Source organism: Mustelus asterias, chromosome 6 (genome assembly GCF_964213995.1).
Source record: "Mustelus asterias chromosome 6, sMusAst1.hap1.1, whole genome shotgun sequence".
NCBI lineage: Eukaryota > Metazoa > Chordata > Chondrichthyes > Carcharhiniformes > Triakidae > Mustelus > Mustelus asterias.
The window spans coordinates 93,462,882-93,485,503 of NC_135806.1; the positions used below are offsets into that span (position 1 = coordinate 93,462,882).

The 22,622-nt window shown below is 42.4% G+C and overlaps 1 protein-coding gene across 1 annotated transcript in view; it reads left to right on the forward strand.

Annotated features, from left to right (window-relative positions):
• Positions 1–22,622, forward strand: part of LOC144495002 (endoplasmic reticulum aminopeptidase 1-like) — a 63,567-nt gene that overhangs the window by 14,780 nt on the left and 26,165 nt on the right. The window contains exons 5-11 of the mRNA XM_078214762.1: positions 424–544; positions 2,653–2,807; positions 3,780–3,893; positions 12,931–13,062; positions 15,343–15,474; positions 17,339–17,422; positions 20,743–20,912. Of these exons, the coding sequence (XP_078070888.1) occupies positions 424–544; positions 2,653–2,807; positions 3,780–3,893; positions 12,931–13,062; positions 15,343–15,474; positions 17,339–17,422; positions 20,743–20,912 (908 nt within the window). The remainder of the gene's footprint in view (positions 1–423; positions 545–2,652; positions 2,808–3,779; positions 3,894–12,930; positions 13,063–15,342; positions 15,475–17,338; positions 17,423–20,742; positions 20,913–22,622) is intronic.

Sequence of the window (22,622 nt, forward strand, 5' to 3'; positions counted from 1 at the left end):
GTGCAAACTCCACACAGACAGTGACCCAAGCTGGGAATCAAACCCAGGTCCCTGGCGCTGTGAAGCAGCTGTGCTAACCACTGTGCTACCATGGCTATTTCTGTCTTTTACTCTATTGAAATCATTAAGAAATAGCCAAAATTACTCTTCTACAGGTCATCAGGAAATATCCAAATGCGAACCGGGCATCCCCAAAAGATGTATCCTCCTTGCTTCAGATGGTGAAAAAGCAGACCTACTCCCAGATCCCGACCCCTCACCGTTCCACTCACCTGTCCGTCCACCTTGGGTTATTTTGCTACATTGGAAAAGCTTTATAAATGCAAGTGATTGCTTGTGTTGTACAACATTGACACAATATTGACTCGACCTTCCGTCCATGTGTCAGGAAACACTGAATTAAGTTATTTTTCTCTCTGGTAGATGTCTGTGTATTCTGTCCCAGACAAGATCAATCAGACTTCATTTGCACTTGAAGCTGCTGTGAAACTCCTGGACTTTTATGAAGACTATTTTAATATTCCATACCCACTGCCAAAACAAGGTAAAACACAGCAGCACTTTGACTACTTAACATATTGAATTTTGTTTTTCTGTTATCTTTTATTCATAATTCAGTTTCCTCCGTGATATTTTTAGGCGTCGGTTTCTGTGTTACAGAAAATTATTTTCTAAACTATAACACAGTTGTTAAACTGCTTACTTCAATGGGCTAATTATTGCGTTTTAATAGGCACAGGCAGGAACTTAGTGCAAAGACCTTAACCAGTGCGTTAAAAATAACACAAATGAAAATGAAATTTCTGTAAAATCCTTGCGTGATTTTAGAGTGCTAATTTTACAGGTTTAAATATATTTCCCTGAATTTTGTTGAGAATCAGCTGGTGATTACAGAGGAATTGAAATTAGATTGCTGCTGTTAACAGTTGGAATCCAGAAAAAAAACTCAGATGCACAGAAAAACACTCCTATTGCCTAAATACTTGATATTTAAATCAATTTGTAACTTAAATAGCTTTCTTTCATTACTTTTCGTGAGGCTGTTCACAGATTTTGTGACACAGTTTGGTGGATTATACTACATGACTGTGTACAGCATTGGCAGAAAGAAGTTTAACAACACCACGTAACAACAACAGGTTTATTTGGTAGCAAAAGCCACACCCTTTGGTAGCAAAAGCCACACACAACGCCGGCATCTCCATATCATGTACAACATTGGCAACAGTATAATTTAGTTCAAAAAGCAATTGTTTGTGTATCTACAGAAAGAAAAATAATTAAAACATCCAAATAGAAGGAGATAGCTGGGGTTATGATGTAATGGAAGAGGATTGGGTTGTTGGGCCACTTGCTACTTGTAAGAGGAATTTTCTGAGGTATCCCCTGGGGTACCCTGTATATAATTGACTCCACTCAACCAATACATAGACTGCGAAAGACAGTATATAGTTAAAGAATGAAAAGGAATTTATTTACTAATACATGCATCAGGAGGGAGACACAGTCAATGAGGGTTGACTGTCCTCTCTGACCTAATATTGCAAGGTAAAATTATTATATTACATTTCAATATCCAAACCAGTCTCGTCAATCAGACTGGTGGGTCCAATCACGATATTAGACATTTTTACCTTAGCCAATAACGTTCCACCTGTCAACAGGAATAGTAAATTATTAACTCCTTGCCCATGTAGGCTCCTCCCCCATTACCTAGGAAACCTAACCCACGTCAATTCCGGTAACCAAGGCCATGACTAACACCTGCGAATTTTTATTGGTGAAAGGAGTCACTCTTTTGCTGGAACCGGGGCCTCATTTATCAGCTTGAGAGCCTGCTCTAGCCTCGCTACCCATGAACGAATTTACTCCCATAAATAGCAGGCCTATGATTAAACTTGTTTTGTGTATCCAAAAACAGATAAGAGAAGCTGCCTTTCGGTGCTCCATTGTATTAAAAGAAATTGGTCTGTCTACCACTGTGTTTCCAATCGTGCTGCATTCAGAACGAAGTTGGCCAAGGCGCACAATACATATATATTGAAAATACAGTTTAAGCTTATAATACTTGGTTAAATTGTGGTTATACAGTTTATAATATCTTTGCAGTTTACAATATCTTTGCATATTTTGTTCCAGGCACATTGTGAATTCTTATTATATATATATATGGCACTTTATAATTACCTTAACCTAGTCTACTTATTATAGTAAAACTAAAATGAAGGGCCTCATACTAAGAATTCTAGACTACCCCCCCATCACTACTCCTAACAGTTCTTAATGATATTAAGTTTGTCTGATTTGTATTTTCTCAATTCTTTTAATCGCTCACAAGATGGGGTCACAAGACTCTAGATGTTGCTGTCAGTTTTAGAGGAGTAATGATAGCTAATGCTGACAATTTTACCATTATGAAATCTGAGTCATTGTCAAAAGAAATACAAATACATTAATAATTCAGAGACATTAATTTCACTCCTTTGCCATAAATGCTGTCAGGAGGTGTCAGAGTCTGGATGCATATGCAGGCATTTTCAAAATTAATCAAATGATCTCAAGTTGATTATACTTTTTAATCTTTTTTGTTCAAGCACAGCTTACGTCTGCTTGTGCTGTTTGCTTTCCTTAATACTGCTGATTTGCCTTCAGATTTGGCTGCGATCCCTGATTTTCAGTCAGGGGCGATGGAGAATTGGGGTCTAACCACGTACAGAGAATCAGCCCTGCTTTACAACCCGGAAATCTCTTCAGCCTCTGATAAACTTTGGATTACTATGATCATAGCGCATGAGCTGGCTCACCAGGTAATGAATAATAAATGAATGATAAAAATTTGCAACTTCAATTGGAAATGCAAATGACAGGAAAATGACTGGAGATGCATGTTGCAGTCTCCCAGTCACTAGGTCTATTTTGCTTCCACCTTCCCCACCATGAGCACTGAATTGTGAGGCCTCTTGTTCCATTTCCCTGCCAGTCACCTTCTTAACGCTATTATCCAGGACTGCCTGCTGAGGTCTGAGGTAGCTATGGTAATACTCCAATCTGCAGGACTGAGTCTAATGGAGGCCTCCCCTTCATTTGATGTTGCTCCTGCTCAATCACCTGTACTGGAGAGCCACAGTTCCTGCTGTCTTGGAATCTTTAAGGAGCTTCATTTCATCTTATGCAGGAGAAGTATCCCTGAGGCTGGAGTTTCTTTGGTGTCATTCTCGGGTCTGCAGTGTTTGAGTAAGACACCAGGGACCAGGGTTGGTTTGTGGAATGTTGGAGGGGGACATGAAACTCCCAAATGGAATTGTCTTAGTTACGTGACAGTAAATTTTGTTCAGCAATTTTGAGTGTATTTATCCTCTCTTTGTCTTCTTGCCACCTGTGATAAAGAGGAAAAATGTTGAACCTCTCCTTCAGCCTCTGCCATTGCAGCTTTTACAAAGCCAGCAGGGCTGCTCAAGGGTGGCTCAGGAATGATTTTGGCTCTGATTTTTCAATTAATCACTCTCAAGAGAATCTTAATAACATCTTTGACAACACATGACAGATTTGGAGCTCTAAGGAGTTGAATTCAATCCTTGGTCTCTCTACTATGGGCATTTAGAATTGGCATCAATGTGCTGTGTCACCATACTGCTTTTCTTTGCAAAATATATTGAAATAATATCTACTAATCTGGGTTATGTTAAAGATGGTGTGTACACTTACTGATCGATCATGTAGAAATATTGTCTATATAGGCAGCAGGTTTCTGATGACATTTGCAAATGCATTTTTCTCAGTGGTTTGGCAACTTGGTAACCATGGAATGGTGGAATGACCTTTGGCTGAATGAAGGATTTGCCAAGTTTATGGAAGTTATCTCCGTTAACATCACACACCCGGAGCTACAAGTTGTAAGTATCATCAAATCTTTTATGAGGAATATAAACAAGCCCAAGTTTATGAGTCCAAGTTTATAAAGGCCATTGTCCCACAGTGACAAATCTATCCATTCATAGAAACTGTATTTAATAATTTGTAACAAACATCTCACATTTACCTTTGGTAGGATAGACCGGCTGAACCATTAATTCCACCTGCAGAAATTCAGTCAGATAATTACAAGTCCTATATGATACATTGATTTGAATACAGGAGAGTTATCTCTCAAGATGGTGATGCTGTAGTCTCCCATTTACACCTAACAAGATCCTGATTTTTGGAGACAACTAATGGCTGCTTGTTTTGGCTCAGCAAAGGCACTTTGAAATTCCTTAATCTGCCCTTTATCTTTCGGCAACTTAACCCATAGGTTTTACAAGCTCGAAGTTTAGGAACAAGTTAGCTTCCTGCTCTCTTGTATTTTTAGCCAAAGGCTGGAGTCTTTCAATGTAATTGTGAAAATGACATTCTGTAAAAACAAGAAATGGCTGTTCATGTTTAATCAGTGTGATGTTTCATAAAACAAGTAGAAACTTTGTAGAATCCTCACTTCTATCACCTTAGCTGCTAAAAGGTTTGGTTGGACAGAATAAGGTAAGTTTCTACAGAATGTGTAGGAGACAATTTTTCTACAGGTTTACCAAAGACACGAGAGGTTCTTGGTGATATGTTTAGTTTGTTCATCTCAGCTAGTATAGTCCAGGTATACCAGGTCCTGAGAAAGAGGTGTTTGTATTCTGTATGAGTCAAGTTGCATGGTGCTTGTGCTGTTTGATAGTTGGAGCAGTATCGTGACAGGAAGCCTTGCTGTCGACAAGGAGCCATTCTCTTCATTCACTCTCTGTAGATATAAAGGAAAAATGTTATCTATCTTCTTTCTGGAAGGTACTTGTCTATCAACTGGCCTGACATTTGGGCAGGGGTTCACGATTCACAGTCTGCTGGTGCTGATGCAGATCTAGGTGTGCACAATTCAATTTCTGTGTAACCACCTTGTCTGTGTGATTGTAGTGTTGGATTGTTGCTCCCATGCTGCTGTCTGCCCCTCCAAACTGCCTGTGGCTTCTGCATGCAGCAGGGTTGGGGGTGGGGCCTGGCAGCTTTGTTTACCAACCATGTGATATTGCCAATTTGCTTCTCTTAAAGGTAGGCAGTGCCTTAAAGGGAAACTGCACAAAAACATTGCTGCAATGTGAATTGTTGCAAATTGATCTAGAGTAGATAGAGGATTCTAAAATACTGGAGGCATAAGCAGTGCAAGAGTCCCTGGTTCTACAGGGACCCTGAAAGCCCTTAAGGATCACCCCTAGAATGGAATGGGAGCATTTTACCAGAAAGATCAAATCCAGCAGTCTGGATCTAATGATCTTGCAGTATTGCCACAATAAGTTGAATGACCTCAGACTTGTCGAAGTCAATGGCCGCATTGTCGTGTGACGCCACCGACCTGACAGGCTGCTCAGTCCTCAGCTCTATTCTAAGGTAGAGCCAGCAGGGCCCATTGATGTGGTGCACTGTGTTTAGGTGATTTGCCTGCCTAAGCTGAATAGCTGGAGGTACTGAGAGGAGGGTGTGAGGCGGGCAGCATTTGTAGGTGTGTGAGGCTCAGACCCCCAACCCTCTGCTGTTATGCACAGAGCCCTCAGGCAATGTTTAGGAGCAAACAGCAGTGCAAGGGCTGCATAAACAAATGCCACAGTTCTTCACATGATGTTGATACATAAAGTTTGTATGTTGCCCACTACAGATCACAAATTGCAGTCCACGCATCCAAATGAGTTGGGCTAACCAATTTATTTTATAAATTCATTTATAGGATGTGGACTTTGCTGGCTAGGCCAGCATTTATTACCATCCCTAATTGCCCTTGAGAAGACTGTGGTGAGCTGCTGCCTTGAACCTCTGCAGTCTCTGCGGTGTAAATACAGCCACAGTGCTGTTGAGGAGGGAGTTTCAGGATGTTGACCCACATTTCTAGCCCTTTATTTCATGCACAGGTCTGCACAACTGTGACTTCCTGTTGGAATGTTCTTGTTACAATTTTTGTGTCCACTTTCTCCCAGTATAAATAATTGATCCTTTGAACTATTTTTGTGAGTTCAGTTGTTTTTATTAAAGATTGTATTTAAAAAATGAACCACTTTCAATAACAAACTCAAAAAGTTAAAAGTTTATTTATTAGTCACAAGTAGGCTTACATTAACACAGCAATGAAGTTGCTGAGAAAACTCCCTAGTCGCCACACTCCAGCGCCTGTTCGGGTACACTGAGGGAGAATTTAGCGTGGCCAATGCACGTCTTTGGACTGTGGGAGGAAGCCGGAGCACCCAGAGGAACCCCACACAGACGCGAGGAAAATGTGCAAACTCCACACAGACAGTCACCCAAGGCCGGGTCCCTGGCGCTGTGTGGCAGCAATGCTAACCACTCTGCTACCCCAGCAGTTATCTGCTGTCCTTGTCTTTCTAGATGGAAGCGGTCGTGTGTTTGGAAGGAAGTCTACGGCTCTTTGGTGAAATTCTGAAGCAATGGGTGACCAATATATGTAACTGACTGTATAAAACAAGAACACAAAGGATAGGAACTGGATGAGATCATATTGCCCCACCAGTCAATACAATCATGGCTGATCCTGGGCTTCAACTCCACTTTCCTGCCTGCTCCCCATACCCCTTGGATTCTCGAAGAAATCAAAACTCTGTCCATCCCAACCTTAAATATAGTCAACAATGGAGCATCGGCAAACCTCGGGGGCAGAGGAGAATGTGCAGATTCCACACAGACAGTGACCCAAACCAGGAATTGAACCTGGGTCCCTGGCGCTGTGAGGCAGCAGTGCTAACCACTGTGCCAACTGCTGCCCCAACTCTTCTGGATTGTACAGCCTGATCATGTACAGTGTACCTAACTTCCAAAGTGCTTGAATATTATTCTATCTGTTGCACTGATGGAACATTTTTTTGTTATTCTACAATTTTTGCTCTTTGATTTCCCATAAAAGTGTTTTTGTAGAATCTTTGTTAAAAAAAAATCATGAGAGATTAATTTGATCTATTCCATGGTCTATCAAATAGCATACCTTAACATTTGCAGGAGTTACACCGTCCCAAAGCTGGACCAATTTTGATATAATTAATGTATGAAAAAAGGCTTTGAAACAAAGAATGAAAATCCATTTAGATAGGCATCTCCCATTGAATACACCATTAAAGACTGACTGGGGCTTAACAGCGGAGACACCACGAGGTTTCTTCCAGTGGTTGGAGAATTTAAAACCAGGGGGCACAGATTCAGGATATGGGATCAATCATTTAGGACTGAGATGAGGAGAAATTTCTTCACTCAAAAGCTGGCGAATCATTGGCATTCTCTGCCCCCGAGGTTTGCCGATGCTCCATTGTTGACTATATTTAAGGTTGGGATGGACAGAGTTTTGATTTCTTCAGGAATCCAAAGGGGATGGGGAGCAGGCAGGAAAGTGGAGTTGAAGCCCAGATCAGCCATGATCGTATTGACTGGAGGGACAATATGATCTCATCCAATTCCTATCCTTTGTGTTCTTGTTTTGTACAGTCAGTTACATATATTGGTCACCCATTGCTTCAGAATTTCACCAAAGATCCTTAGACTTCCTTCCAAACCCTTGACCGCTTCCATCTAGCAAGACAAGGACAGCAGATAACTGCTGGGGTAGCACAGTGGTTAGCACTGCTGCCACACAGCGCCAGGGACACATGTTCAATTCCGGCCTTGGATGGCTGTCTGTGTGGAGTTTGCATATTCTCCTCATGTCTGCGTGGGTTTCCTCTAGGTGCTCCGATTTCCTTCCGCACTCCAAAGATGTGTGGGTTAGGTTGATTGGCCATGCTAAATTGCTCCTTAGTGTCAGGGGGACTAGCAGGGTAAATATGTGGGGTTATGGGGATAGGGCTTGAGTGGGATTGTTGTTGGTGCAAATGCAATGGGCCTAATGGCCTGGCCTTTAGGGGCGGCACGGTAGCACAGTGGTTAGCACTGCTGCTTCACAGCTCCAGGGTCCCGGGTTCGATTCCCGGCTCGGGTCACTGTCTGTGTGGAGTTTGCACATTCTCCTCGTGTTTGCGTGGGTTTCCTCCGGGTGCTCCGGTTTCCTCCCACAGTCCAAAGATGTGCGGGTTAGGTTGATTGGCCAGGTTAAAATTGCCCCTGAGATGTGTAGGTTAGAGGGATTAGCGGGTAAATATGTGGGGGTAGGGCCTGGGTGGGATTGTGGTCGGTGCAGACTCGATGGGCCGAATGGCCTCCTTCTGCACTGTAGGGTTTCTATGATTCTATGATTATTCTGCACTGTAGGGATTCTATTCTATCTTTGAAATTTCTGGGAACACCACCACCTGCAAGTTCCCCTCCAAGCCACTCACCATTCCTGATGTGGAAATATATCACTGCTCCTTCGCAGTCGCTGGGTCAAAACCCTAGAATTCCCTCCCTGGTGGCATTGTGGGTCAACACAGCTCACCTTAACCTTCTTGAGGGCAACTTGGGATGGCAAGAAATGCTGGCCAGCCAGCGACGCCCATGTCCCATGGATGAATAAAAAAAGAATGAGATCCTTCCAGAGAATTATCTAGCTGAAAACAAATTGATCAGGTCTAGCAAACTCTGGTGCCATTTTAACATCATGATTATAAACCTTGAACAAATATAATGACATATTGAGCTTTGGAGCACACTGATAGTGGCCACACTGAACAAAAACTGCAAATAAAATGATTACAGGATGTAAATGTATTATGAATACATGAACAGTGTAAAGTTTGTTGTGAATACAGTGGCAGATGACAAGGAATGATTGCTGAGCTGTTATCTATTCAAAAGGTCTAAACAATTGTTATAAACTATAAGCTAGATCCTTTGATCAGTCTACTGTTTTGTAATCACGCTGATACCCTTTGGGCCCGATTTTACCATTTTCATTCTAAGTGCTCAATCTGGGCGTAGCACAGATCCGACTTAGAAATCCGCTTTCAGGCGCCCCCATACGCTCTTAGCCATCTCCAGTCCCATTCGCGCTGTGGGCGGGGCTTAGTACTGCTGGAACGATCAGAGCTCTGAACTGTGCATGCGCAGTTCGAAAAAAATTGGAAAAAGCGCGCCCGTGTTGGATCGCCCCCGAGCCGCAGAAAGCAGAGAAAGCGGCCTGGGAGTGACAAGCGGGAGTGAGGGTGTATCTCGGGGCGGGGGGGGGGGGGGCACAGATGGATCTCTGGTGGGGGGGGCAGATGGATCTCTGGTGGGGGTGCAGGGTGCGCAGGGGGGTCCACTGCCACTCTGCGGGTGATCAGTGGGGGGGGGGAGGGGGGCAGGGATGGCGATCGGTCTGGGTAGCAGGGTGTGGTGGATAAGGGGGACAGTGATGTGTGTGTGTGTCCCTTATTCATCCCTGCCACTACCCGACTGATCGCCACCCCTGCCCCCCTCCCCCCCACCAATCGCCCGCAGAGTGGCAGTGGACCCCCCTGCCCCGCCACCAGAGATCCATCTGCCCCCCCCACCAGAGATCCATCTGCCCCGCCCCCTCCCCGAGATACATCTTACCCGCCTCCCTCCTCTCTCCCCCCCCCCCCAAGACAACGATCCTGCTTCACTCCCTCCCCGCCCCCCCAAGACAATGATCTGGCCTCACTCCCCCCACCCCCCCCCCCCCACCAAGACAACGATCTGGCCTCACTCCCTCCCCCGCCACCCCCCCCCCCCCACCAGACAACGATCGGCCCTCTCCCCCCCCCGCCAGAGTTACATCTGACCCACCTCCTCCTCCTCCCCCCCCCCCAACCAGACAATGATCTGACCTCATTCCCCTCCTCCCCCCTCCAACCAGAGAATGATCTGACCCGCCTCCCTCCTCCCCCAACACCACTGATCTGAGTCAGAGAGCCGGTGGAAGCTCTGAATGCGCTCTTCAGCAGCTGGAGCACCCGACTCAGACTTTTATTTAGCAAGTCCCTAAAAGCGCGATTCCAGATCGGTAAACGCGGTGGTAAAGGTGAAATGCTGATAGAGTTGGACGGGCAGTTCATTAATTCAATTTAAATGCATGCAAATGCATTTAAATCATCGTTGCGCCCGATTTGGGCGCGGAATGGATCCCTGCCATTCGCGGGTCTTGGTAAAGTGGCGGTCTGCGCGGACGTGGGTGCAGATCGCGATAAAGGCCTCACACCCGACTTTACGCAATTTCGCGCCCGAAAACAGGCGCAAATTGTTGGTAAAATCGGGCCCTTTGTGTTTTACTGCATGTTTTGGGCAGATAGCACATTGAGGTTTTCAGTGAAACAGATCCATGAGAAGCATTGTAAAGCCTCCCGATGATATTGCAGATGTCATGAATAAATGCACATAGACACATAGAGGTTTACAGCATGGAAACACGCCCTTCGGCCCAACTTGTCCATGCCACCCCTTTTTTTTAACCACTAAGCTAGTCCCAATGGTCCGTGTTTGGCCCATATCCCTCTATACCCATCTTACCCATGTAACTGTCTGAACGCTTTTTAAAAATACAGAATTGTACCCACTTCTGCTACTACCTCTGGCAGTATGTTCCAGACACTCACCACCCTTTGTGTGAACAAAATTGCCCCTCTGGACCCTTTTGATCTCTCCCCTCTCACCTTAAACCTATGCCCTCTAGTTTTAGACTCACTCACCTTTGGGAAAAGATATTGACTACCTAGCTGATCTATGCCCCTTATTATGATATAGACTTCTATGAGATCACCCCTAAGTCTCCTACACTCCGCAAGAAAAAGTGCTTGTCTATCCAGCCTCTCCTCATAATTCAAACCATCAAGTCCTGGTAGCATCCTAGTAAGTCTATTTTGCACTCTTTCTAGTTTAATAATATCCTTTCTATAATAGGGTGACCAGAACTTGGACACAATATTCCAAGTGTGGCCTTACCAATGTCTTGTGCAACTTCAACAAGGCATCCCAACTCCTGTATTCAATGTTCTGAGCAATGGAACCATTCATGAGCAGTGAATTAAACATGACTCTGTTTTGTGCTAACCACAATCTAACTGCAGCTGGTAGAAACCAGATCATTTATTTTCCATTATTTTGAATGTATCACCAGTCCATTTATTTCTCATTAAATGGTCCTGACTATGTCGTCACTCCTTCGTCATGCCTTTGGTTTCAGTTATCAAAAGATAGTATCATTGTAGGGAATTATAGACTCCAAAGCCGTGATTTTCCAGTCCAACCTGTTGTGAATTGGGAAATTCCTGCCCCAAGTCAATGGACCTTTGGCTGATCCATCAAATTTTCCATTTAGACTGTGATGATTCCCACCATGGGAGGATTGGAAAATCCTGGTCATAGAGTCATTTACAGAACAGTAGGAGGCCATCTTTTTAAAAAATTCATTCATGGGACACGGGTGTTGCAGGCTCGCCAACATTTATTGCACATACCTAGTTGTCCAAGCGCAGTTGAGAGTCAACCACATTGCTGTGGCTCTGGAGTCACTTGCAGGCCAGACCAGGTAAGGACAGCAGATTTACTTCCCGAAAGTACATTAGTGACCCAGATGGATTTTTCTGAAAATTGACAATGGTTTCATGGTCATCAGTAGATTCTTAATTCCTGATATTTTTATTCAATTCAAATTCCACCATCTGCCATGGCAGGATTCGAACCCGGTTCCATTGGGTCTATTGTTGACTCCCTGCAGAGCAATCCAGTCTGTCCCATCACCCCTGCCTGTTCCATGTGGCCCTGCGAGTTTACTTCCTTCAAGTCTCCATCATGTTTCCTTTTGAAAAAGTTGATGGTTTACACTTCAACCACCCTCATGGGCATGAGTTCCGGGTCATTACCACTTGCATCCTCCCATTCCCCTGCATCTCTTGCCCAAAACCTAGACCTTCTACTGTTAGTTAATAGGAAGAGATTTCTCCTGTCTACCTTATCTAAGTAAGAAGTTTCACAACACCAGGTTAAAGTCCAACAGGTTAACCTGGTATTGTGAGACTTATTACTTACTGTGCTCACCCCAGTCCAGCGCCAGCATCTCCACATCATACCTTATCTAAACCTATCATAATTTTGCACACCTCCATCAAACCTCCCCTCAATAGCCTGGTATATTTTTTATCTTGTATTTATTCAATTCTTTTTGCAAGTTACTATTGAATCTGCTTCCACCACTTTTCGCTTTCCAGGATGTGCACTCCAGATCATTACGTCTCACTCCATAAGCAATTTTTTCCTCATATCACTTCTGGTTCTTGTTCTTAATCCTCCTCCTCTTTAAGCCAGGGCTGTGTTCTTGACTTTCTATCATGGGATCTTGCAGCAACTTGTGCCCACAATTCATCAAGCTTATTTACCGTCCCTCTGCATTGCCACACGTATCCTGAAATGCTTTGTGCTGACCACCAATGATACATAAATTAACCACAAACCTAATGTCATTTAAGCTTAAATTATTCTTCACTGAATTCTATGAATATCAAAATGTGCAACATTGTATCTGTTAAGAATCTTAAAATATCTAGAACTGCTCTTCTCAAACTGCTTATCTATTGTGATAACCACTAAACCAAAATTAGACGGACAAAGTTAGTACATTAAAGTCAAGGCCTCTTCTTCATCCTCTTGGTTTGATACTTCCATAGGGAAGAGGCTGAATATCTGGTCTTCTTGCACCCCTCTGTCACTGATTCCTGTAAGTGGCAGTAAAGAATCAATAGGGATCAGACAGGTGCCACTTTGTCCTCTGATCTTTTTTCTCCCAATGAGGAAATACTAATGATCTGTACTAATGCCCGAGAAAGAGAACTGTAAGAATATTGGAATCCAAACCTAACTCTGTTCTAATTCTGTGGCACTGACTGTCAGACAGTTGTTCAGTTTTGTTTAAATCACTGACTCATTATCATCTGCACAGTTTTAGAAAAGTTATGTGTAAAGTATGAATGTGAAATTCAACAAGTAAAGTCTAAATCCTTTTCTTGCTCATAGAGAGAATTCTTCCTGGATAAATGTTTCAGTGCAATGGAAGTAGATGCCTTCAATTCTTCACATCCAGTGTCGACTCCAGTGGAAAACCCTGCACAGATTCAGGAAATGTTTGACGATGTCTCCTATGAGAAGGTAAGTAGATGGGAAATTAACTAATGGTTGCTTTTAAACAAGTTGCAACTTCAGAGAAGCAAAAGAATGTCATTGGCCTGGATTTTCATCACTAAGGCGGATAACGGTAATTGGGAGAATTCAGGGCATGGCCTGCCCTCATTGGAAGAAAGTGCCTGTGAAGGCGAGATCTGAATTGCCGGGGTGGATGCAGGCTGCATTCGAGCCAGCGTATCTGGGAAAGACGTCGGGGGCAGGCACATGCTGTCCTGTGCTGAGGCCAGCTATTTAACTTCTGCATTGTTGCTGTGGGAGTTCATCCCCGTTAAAATAACATGCAAACATGCTCCTGCACTCATCCCTAACACCGCCTCGCACTCACACCCTGTGGGCAGCCTGGTGGCACAATGGTTAGCACTGCTGCCTCACAGCGCCAGGGACTCATGTTCGATTTCCGGCTTGGGTCACTGTCAGTGCAGAATCTGCACATTCTCCCCATGTCTGCATGGGTTTCCTCCGGGTGCTTTGGTTTCCTCCCCCAGTCCGAAAGACATGCTGGTTAGGTGCATTGGCCATGCTAAATTCTCCCTCAGTGTACCCGAACAGGCGCCGGAGTGTGGCAACTAGGGGATTTTCACAGTAACTTCATTGCAGTGTTAATGTAAGCCTACTTGTGACAATAAATAAATAAACTTTAACTTTAAACTTTAAACACACTCCCCATACCCTATCCATATCACATCTTGCCCCTGCACCAGGCTATGCCCCATCAGTGATTGGTCAGAATAATGGATTTCAGGACTCTCAGTTGAAGCTCATTATTTATGCTTGACAGAGAGCCCAGGCATCCATTACTCTTTGAAACATCTGAGCTCCAGAGAAAACATTGCTTGATTAACAGGTTTGACTCTCGAGTCTCTGTTGTTAAATTCACGTTTATTACACAAGGTAAAGCGGTTTCAAGTGCTTCCAGTTTCTATGAAACTTCAAAGGATCTGAATTATTGGTACTTTTATTGGTCTGTACTGAAAAGACTTTTTTGACGTAGTGGAAAGTATTGAATTAATGACTATTTCAAAGCTATTTTTACACATACTATTGTCACTATAAGTTCATTGGTTCAATGCAGTGTATAGTGGATCAGTAGATATGGAAGCGCTATAGCTTCGCATAAGGGGTGTGAGGGACCAGGGAGCGGTAGGTTGAGGGGCATAGTTTGGCATAGTGGGCATGAGAGGCCATAGAGAGGCACGGGAGCATGAGAAGAACCTTTTGAAGTAACCTTTTAAAAGGTCCCCTTTTAAAAGACTATGGATCACACTATCTCTGGGGGGCCATGAACCACAATTCATTGAAGATCTGGCCTGACTACGTGAACATTGCAGAGGAATGGAGCAATGGAGCTGGCCAGTTTGGGAGTGCTAGTTGTGGGCTTGTGACCCGAACAAGCCCATACCCTTAAAAGGCACTCCTGAATATTGGACAGCCTGGGAATGGAATTGGGAATCCCGAAATCAGGATCTGTCCACCATTTTGAAAATACTCCAGAGTCACCCAGACTAGGCAAAGATTCAAGCCAGAGGTGAGATATTCAAATCCAAGGAGGTGAGTTACTCACCTGGCCTCTGGTCTGCTCTTGTAGCTGGAGTATTTATAGGGGATAGTAAGGTGGATAGGGGAGTGTCTACAAGTGCTTTCTATATGTACTTCCAGAAGGTGTTTGATAAGGTTCTGTACAGATTATTAACAAAATTAAGAGTGAATGCAATTGAGTTTGCGACATGAGTTAGTAATTGGCTGTGTAGATTGTGTTAAAGGAAATATGAATGAGAATGTGACAAGTACATTCTGTTCTCTTACCTTTTCATGCTCACCAGGGTATGATAAATATAATCATGCAGGGACATAGTATTATTATCTACAATCAACTTTAAATTATTGCCTTCTGTGAAAAAAATACAACATGGACAACAATCTTGATTAAATATGTGCTAGTTTCAGTCTGTCAAATGAAAAACTATTGTGACTCCTATAAAATTTTCACAGCACTTTCTTAACCAAGCGTTTTGGCTTATTTGCAAAAATTTGATTTGTGATAGAATAATTAAACTTGGTGATTTCCATTAAGATCAGGAATTAAGGGACTCGATGATATTGCTAACGCCACAACTTGACATTAATATGTTTGCAATAAATGCAGAGTGTAAGATTAATTGAATATCCTTCACTGTCTTTGACAATGCAGCAATGTTGTAATGTAAGAGATTTAATGTTACAATGTTTGATTGGTCTGAATTGCAGGGAGCTTGCATTCTGAACATGCTGATGGACTACCTGACGGAAGATGTTTTTAAAGCTGGCATTATTAACTACCTACGGCAATATAGTTATGGAAATGCAAAAAATGAGGATTTGTGGGACAGCCTGACCAATGTAAGCTCAAGTATTCCAACATGTAAAATCATTTTTGTTAATACACTCCTGGTTGGGTGATTATTCATATCAACTGTTTTATGCCATTCACCCTCTTTGAACCCTCGAAGCAGAATTATTGAGAGCAATCATGATTGTTCCCAAATGCCACATCTCTTTGGTCAAAGATAGTAATGGATGGAATTATTGTAATCGAGTGATAGACTGGTGTAAATCACCAAATATATTGTAAAATGTTTTTGAACAGTTTGTATTAATTACTCCATAAATTATTAGTCATCTTGGATGTGCCTTTTTGGCTTATTTTATTCTATATACCAGTCACTGTTACCCAGTGGCTATATCAATGTTGTTAGCTGCATGGCACTGTCATGTCTTGACCTCTGATTGATTTTTTGCCTTCTGTGGGGAAACAGTTAGATCCTCTGCTTGGTATCTTCTGAATAAGAAGGTTACAACTGAAAATTTGAAGTGCTGGCAATTTATGAGCAAGTCAATTAAATTTGCTTTTGTGGTAATCCAAGTTAGTGACCCCAAGATAGGTGAAAGAAAAATTAGTTGGTGATATCAAGATGGATGAAAGAAAATCTAAGTTCCCGGTAGAAAATAACATTAAGGACCCTTGCATCAGTTAAACTGCAGCTTGAAGCAGGTTAAAAATTATTTTTTAAAAAGGTAGCTTTATTTAAATTACAGAAGGGATAATATTATGTCAGAGCACCCCACCCTCGTTGATCAGCAGGAATTTCTCTATTTCCTTTATTAGTTTTCATCTTTGAGAGAGATAATTGGTCTGGTATCAGCTTCTCATGGAAAATGTTTTGTGTTGTGCACCAGGCTTTTTTATACAGAACCTTAACTACCAAAACGTAAGACAGTAAAGGTTAAATAAAAACAGAAAATGTTGAATACAGCCAGCAGGTCTGGCAGTGCGTGTGTGCAGACCTTTGAGGAGGAGCCACCAATTGGCAGGGCTGGGAACTAGTTTAACTGAGATGGTGGGGCCATGTTAGTTTTTTTAAGCAAGAGCTAGTTAAATATCCAATGATTGACTTTATCAATAACTATAGAGAGGGAAGTGCCAATATTACATGGATGAATTATTTGGACTTTTAGAGTTCAGCACGTACTTTTGCCAAAGTGCTCCTCACGATACGAAGTCGAATAGAGTCCACAATAGAGAGATTGTTCTTGATCTATAGAAGGTGATTAAGGAGGTGATTAAAACCTTGGTCAAAGAGCTCCATTTTTTAAGCAATGTCTTAAAGAAGGACAAGGTGAGAGAAATGCAGAGAAGTTTAGTGAGGGAATACCAGAGGTTAGGGCCTAGGTGGCTAAAGGCATAGCTACCAGTGATGCAGACAAAGTATGTGGGCCATGCATAATTATATGCCCTGTTTGTGAACAGAATTCCCACTCACCTGAAGAAGAGGCTTGGAGCTCCGAAAGCTTGTGTGGCTTTTGCTACCAAATAAACCTGTTGGACTTTAACCTGGTGTTGTTAAACTTCTTACCATGCATAAGATGCCAGAGTTGATGAAGCATAGGGTTCTCCGAGGATTGTAAGGCTGGGGGAGCTGACAGTGAAAGGGAAGGGCAAGGCCCTGGAAGGATTTAAAACCATGGATGAGAATTTGAAAATTGAGGCACTGGCTGCCTAGGAACCAATGCAGATCAGTGAGTGAGCAAACGGGATGGACAGTGGGAAATTGATGCAAATTACGGGCAGCAGAGTTGTGCCATTTTACAATGATCCTTGCAGAAGGGCAATCTTATATTTACAGTTGTTTAATTTTCTTATAATTTAAATAATTTCACATTTAAACAATTGACTAAAAGTACATCCCGTTGTTTATTTTTCTAGATTTGTCCGTCAGATGATACACATGGAAGCAGACTAAATGAACAACAGTTTTGCTTAAAAAAGTCAGAGCTGCCTCCTGGTTCTGTAAGATCACATTTTTTTAAAATCCAAATTGTTGGTGTTATTTATAAATTATTTTAGGAAGTTGAAGGTTTGAAATATAATTGGTTACTGAAAAGTCTGAGTTTTATGTCCAACTGTAAAATATATTTCAATTATTATTTCTAAAAATTATGTTCTGTGTACTCCGAAATACTTTATTTTTTGCACCTCTCCACTTTCAAATTAATTTATTTTTTCCAGTTTCTTAGAGTATATTGCACATTTTTCTGAATAAAACCCATCACCATAAATAATCCAGACAGTTTTACCTTTGTACCATTCAACAAAGGAAGTACCTTTAACCCGGAGGCTCAGACTAATGGTCTGGGTTCGCAAATTCAAATCCTCACAGGGTAGCTGGTGGAATTTAAATTTAATTAATTAATTAATCTGGAGCTTAAAACAAGCTTCCTCAGATTGTCATTAAAAACCCATTTGGTTTACAAATGCCCTTTAGGAAAAGGAAATTTGCCATCCCTACCTGATCTGGTTTATTCTGAACTGGCCTCTGAAGTGGTCTAGCAAGCTGCACAGAACCAAACCACCACAGTAAAGGTGAAGTGAATGAAATTGGGCAAAGCATCTGGCATCAGGCCTAGGAACCACAAATTATACCTCACACCCTACTCTCCGTATTAAGACCTCCTAAACATCTGGTGGCTTGTGCCAAAATTGGGAGAGCTGTCCCACAGGTTTGTTAAGCAACAGCCTGACACAAATACTCACCGCAGCATACCTTACAACCAATGACCCAGAGGACTCCCCAGCCATCTCTGGCATACCAGAGGTGACAGTGATATACGGTGAGAAGGGAGTTGCCCTAGAAATCCTTATGGCATTGGGTCAAACATGGGCAAGGAAACTGCCTACTGATTAGTTCGTACTCATTGATGTTGAGCATCACTTGGAAGAAGGGACTTAGGGTGGCAAGGACACAGACTGCACTCTGGATGGGGGAATTTCATTGCCCAATGGCAAGAGTGATTTGACTGACTGAGGTGACTGAGTTCAGAAGGACATAGCAATCAGACTGGAACTTTGGAAGGTGGTGAATCAACAAAAAGGAAAATCTTACTTGAGCTTGCCATCACCCATCTCCCTGTCACAGATGCATCTATCCGTGACAGTATTGGTAGGAGTGACTGTCACACAGTCCTTGTGAAGTCAGAATCACATCATCCCACCAAGGATGCCCGCCATCATGTTGTGTGGCACTACCATAGTACTGCATGGGATAGATTAACAGCAGATCTAGCAACTCAAGACTGAGCATCCATAAGGTGCTGTGGGCCATCAGCAGCAACAGAATTGCACTCAACCACAATCTATAACCTCATGGCACGGCAAATCCCTGACTCTACCATTCCCAGCAAGCCAACGAATCAACCCTGGTTTGTTGAGGAGTGCAGAAGAGCATACCAAGACCAGCACAAGGCATACCTAAAAATGAGGTGTCAACGCAGCACACCAACCAGCAGAAGGAATAAACAATCACACAATCAACGGGTCAGATCAAAGTTCTTCAGTTTTGCCAAATCCAGTCCTGTATGGTGCTGGACAATTAAGCAACTAAGCAAAGGAGGAGGCTCCACAATATCCGCAACAATGGGGATGCCCAGCACCTCAATGCAAACAGCAAGGCTGAAGGATTTGCAACAATCTTCAGCAGAAAGAGGTTCCCAGTTTCACAGATGTCAGTCTTCAGCCAGTTCAATTCACTCCAGATGATATCAAGAAATGGCTGAAGGCAAAAGCTATGAGCCCTGACAAAGTTCCAACAATAGTATCGGAGACTTCGCTCCCAGACTAAGTACAGCCCTAGCCAAGCTGTTCTAGTACAACTGCAGCAATGGCATCTGTCCGACTGCAGCAGTTCAGGAAGGCGGCTCATCACCACCTTCTCGAGGGTAATTAGGGTACAGCAACAAATGCTGCCCTTGCCATCCCATGAAAGAATAAGAATGTGGAAAATGGTCCAGGCATGTCCGACCCACAGAAAGCAGATTGAACGCATTCGGCCAGTCACTGCCCATCAGTAATCATTAGCAAAATAATGGAAGAGCGTCATCAAAAGTGTCATCAAGTAGCACTTACACAACTTGTTTCTGGTTGGCAAGATGCAACTAGTGTGGTGCCACAAGGTTTGGTCCTTGGATGCAGGGATAGTAGGTACCATAGCCACATTTGCAGATGACACTAAAATAGGTGGGATAGCAAGTTGAGATAATGAAATAAGAAATTTAAAAATGGACATGGATACGTTAAGTGAATAGGGCAAAATTTGACATATACTGTTTATCATGGATAAGGCAAATTATTACCTAAATGGCGAGAAACTTCGGAGTGCTTCAGTGCAGAGGGACGTGGATGTCCTCGTGCATGAATTGCAGAAAGCTAGTATGCAGGTGCAGCAGCTAAAATAGAAGGCAATTGGAATCTTGGCTTTTATTGCTAAAGGAATAGAATGTAAAAGTAGTGTCCTAGTTTTTATATTCTTATGTTCATTAATGCTCAGTTTGGGTCCTGCTAAGGTCACTAGGCTGCTGACCTCATCTCAGCCTTGGTCCAAACATGGACAAAAGAGCTGAAGTCAGGGGGTGAGGCAGGAATGCCAACAATGCACTGTACAAATATACAATAAGACATTGATGAAATTGCTGCGATAAAACACACATAAAAAATTGGATCAGTGCACAAATGCTCAGTGAAACCAGTGAAGCAGCCCTTTCAGGATTCATTTTTAATGATCGTTTTGTGCCCAACTTTAACTAGACAATGCCCTCAAAATAATTCCCTAGTTAATTATGAAGGCTTTACCGAATATTATTTCTGGAAATGCATTCATTCCATTCCATTACTGTGCAATTCAAGATTGTTATTCCGTATAACAGGACAAAATGACAGTGCAAGCAAAAAAAACCTAAAGATTAGTAATGCCTGAGAACACTTCATTGGAAGCATTGACTGATATTGCTGAAAAAAGCAGTAAAGGAACAAGAAAACTGAACAAAGACACATGAGAAAGCACAATTATAAACTCCAAATAATTTGAATTAAACAATATAAATAAGATAATGTAGGAATTTAGTAGAAAAGAATGAGTTATCAAATAATTTGAATTAAGTGGACTGTATGAAGCTATTTTATGTGCAGTACCTAGGGAAAATGAAAGATGGCAGTATAGTATGTAATGTATTGTGAGATTCAATCGTAACCAAGAAGAGGGAAATGACAATTTTAGTCATAAGTAATTGACACTGTGTAAAGCATTTCAATTTAGTGTTTTTATCTTCATTTTGCAGCAATGGTTTATGGAAGATGTCCTTGATGTAAAAGCAGTGATGAACACCTGGACACTTCAGAAGGGATTCCCACTGGTTACTGTTACAATGAAAGGAAGACAAGTACTATTACAGCAGGAGCATTATCAAAAAGGTTCTCATTTCCAAGATCCAAATTCAGAATCTGCAAGGTAATATTTCTAATTATCTTTTAAATTTACCCACTCCACGCCTTGCAACTGATCTTTCGCCTGTCCGTTTGTAGACAAAAGCTTGTTGACTACAGGTGATTTGACTACAAGAATTCTTTGGGTCTGGACGGCATTAAATTTGAAGCAAAAACTGAACTTTATTGTCAAATGTTAAAACCATAATAAACAATCATACAAAAGTTCTGCACAGTGGTGTGGTTTAACACATTGCCTTTTCAGCTTGGCTCTTGTGTTTGAATCAAATCCAGGCAGGTGTAACAAAGGTTTCCTCTTTCTGTTTTCTCTTTCCACTCATTTTTAAAAAAAACACCAATGTAAAATGAATGTGATCAATCTTAATTCATCTCCCAGTGGACATGAAATCACAGCTCAAAACTTTCCATCGTTTAACTGTAAATTGGCAATCACACCCAGCTCAGCCAGAAGGTTTGACGCGGGAAGTAGAATTTATTATTTGAACTGGAGAGAGTGCATAATGAATTAAACCTTAGAAGATGATGGTTCTTGTATTTATATAGCTCTCATCTGTCTGCTGTTTTAAGAGGTGCAATTTGCCTGAGTAATGTGAGTTCAAACGTCGCTCCAGCATTTGAGCACACAATCTAAGCTGACACTTAGGTGCAGTCCTGAAGGGGCTGTTGTCTTTCCAAAGGCGCAGTCTTTCAAATGAAAAGTGAGTTCAGTCTGTCAATTTCGATAGGAGTGTAAGACCCTGTGGCAGCGTTTGAAGAAGCAGAGGGAATTCAGCCGGCCACATACTTTCTTTCTCAAACAAAATCAGATTGATCACTCGTATCGCTTATTGTTTATAGAGCACTAAGCACTGTATTACCATTTATACAGTGGCACAGTGGTTAGCACTGCTGCCTCATAGCACCAGGGACCCGGGTTCAAATCCCGGCTTGAGTCCCTCTGCGTGGAGTCTGCATATTCTCCTCTTGTCTGCGTGGGTTTCCTCCGGGTGCTCCGGTTTCCTCCCACAGTCTGAAAGACGTGCTGGTTAGATGTATTGGCCATGCAAAATTCACCCTCAATGTACCTGAACAGGCCCCGGAGTGTGGCGATCAAGGGACTTTCACAGGAACTTCATTGCAGTGTTAATGTAAGCCTACTTGTGACACTAATAAAGAAACATTAAATTTAAAATCTCTGGCAATTCCTGCCCAGTCACACCTGTAAATAAATCATTGGATGGTGAAACACTTTATGACATTCTAAGGATGTGATAAAATGCTGTACAAATGCAAGTGTTGCCCCTACCCTGGGAAGAACATCTGAAATATGAGGAAGAGTAGACCATACATCTCCTCAAGTCAGCTCTGCCATTCAATTCAGCTGTGCTGATCTTCTACCTCAACTCCTTTTTCTGCTCCCTATACCTCTTGATTCCCTGAGACCAAAGATCAATCTATCTCAGCCTTAAATATATTCAACAATGCAACACTCAGTGGCTGGGGATTGACAATTTCAAAGATTCCCAACCCTCTGATTGAAGACATTATTCCTCATCTCTTTATCCTGAACTGTGCCCCCCCCCGATCCTAGATTCCCCAGCTGGGGAAACAACCTCAGAAACATAGAAAATAGAAGCAGGAGTAGGTCATCCGGCCTGTTGAGCCTACTCCGCCGTTTATTTTGATCATAGCTGATCATCAAATTCCATATCTTGATCCCCCCCTCCCCCTGCCC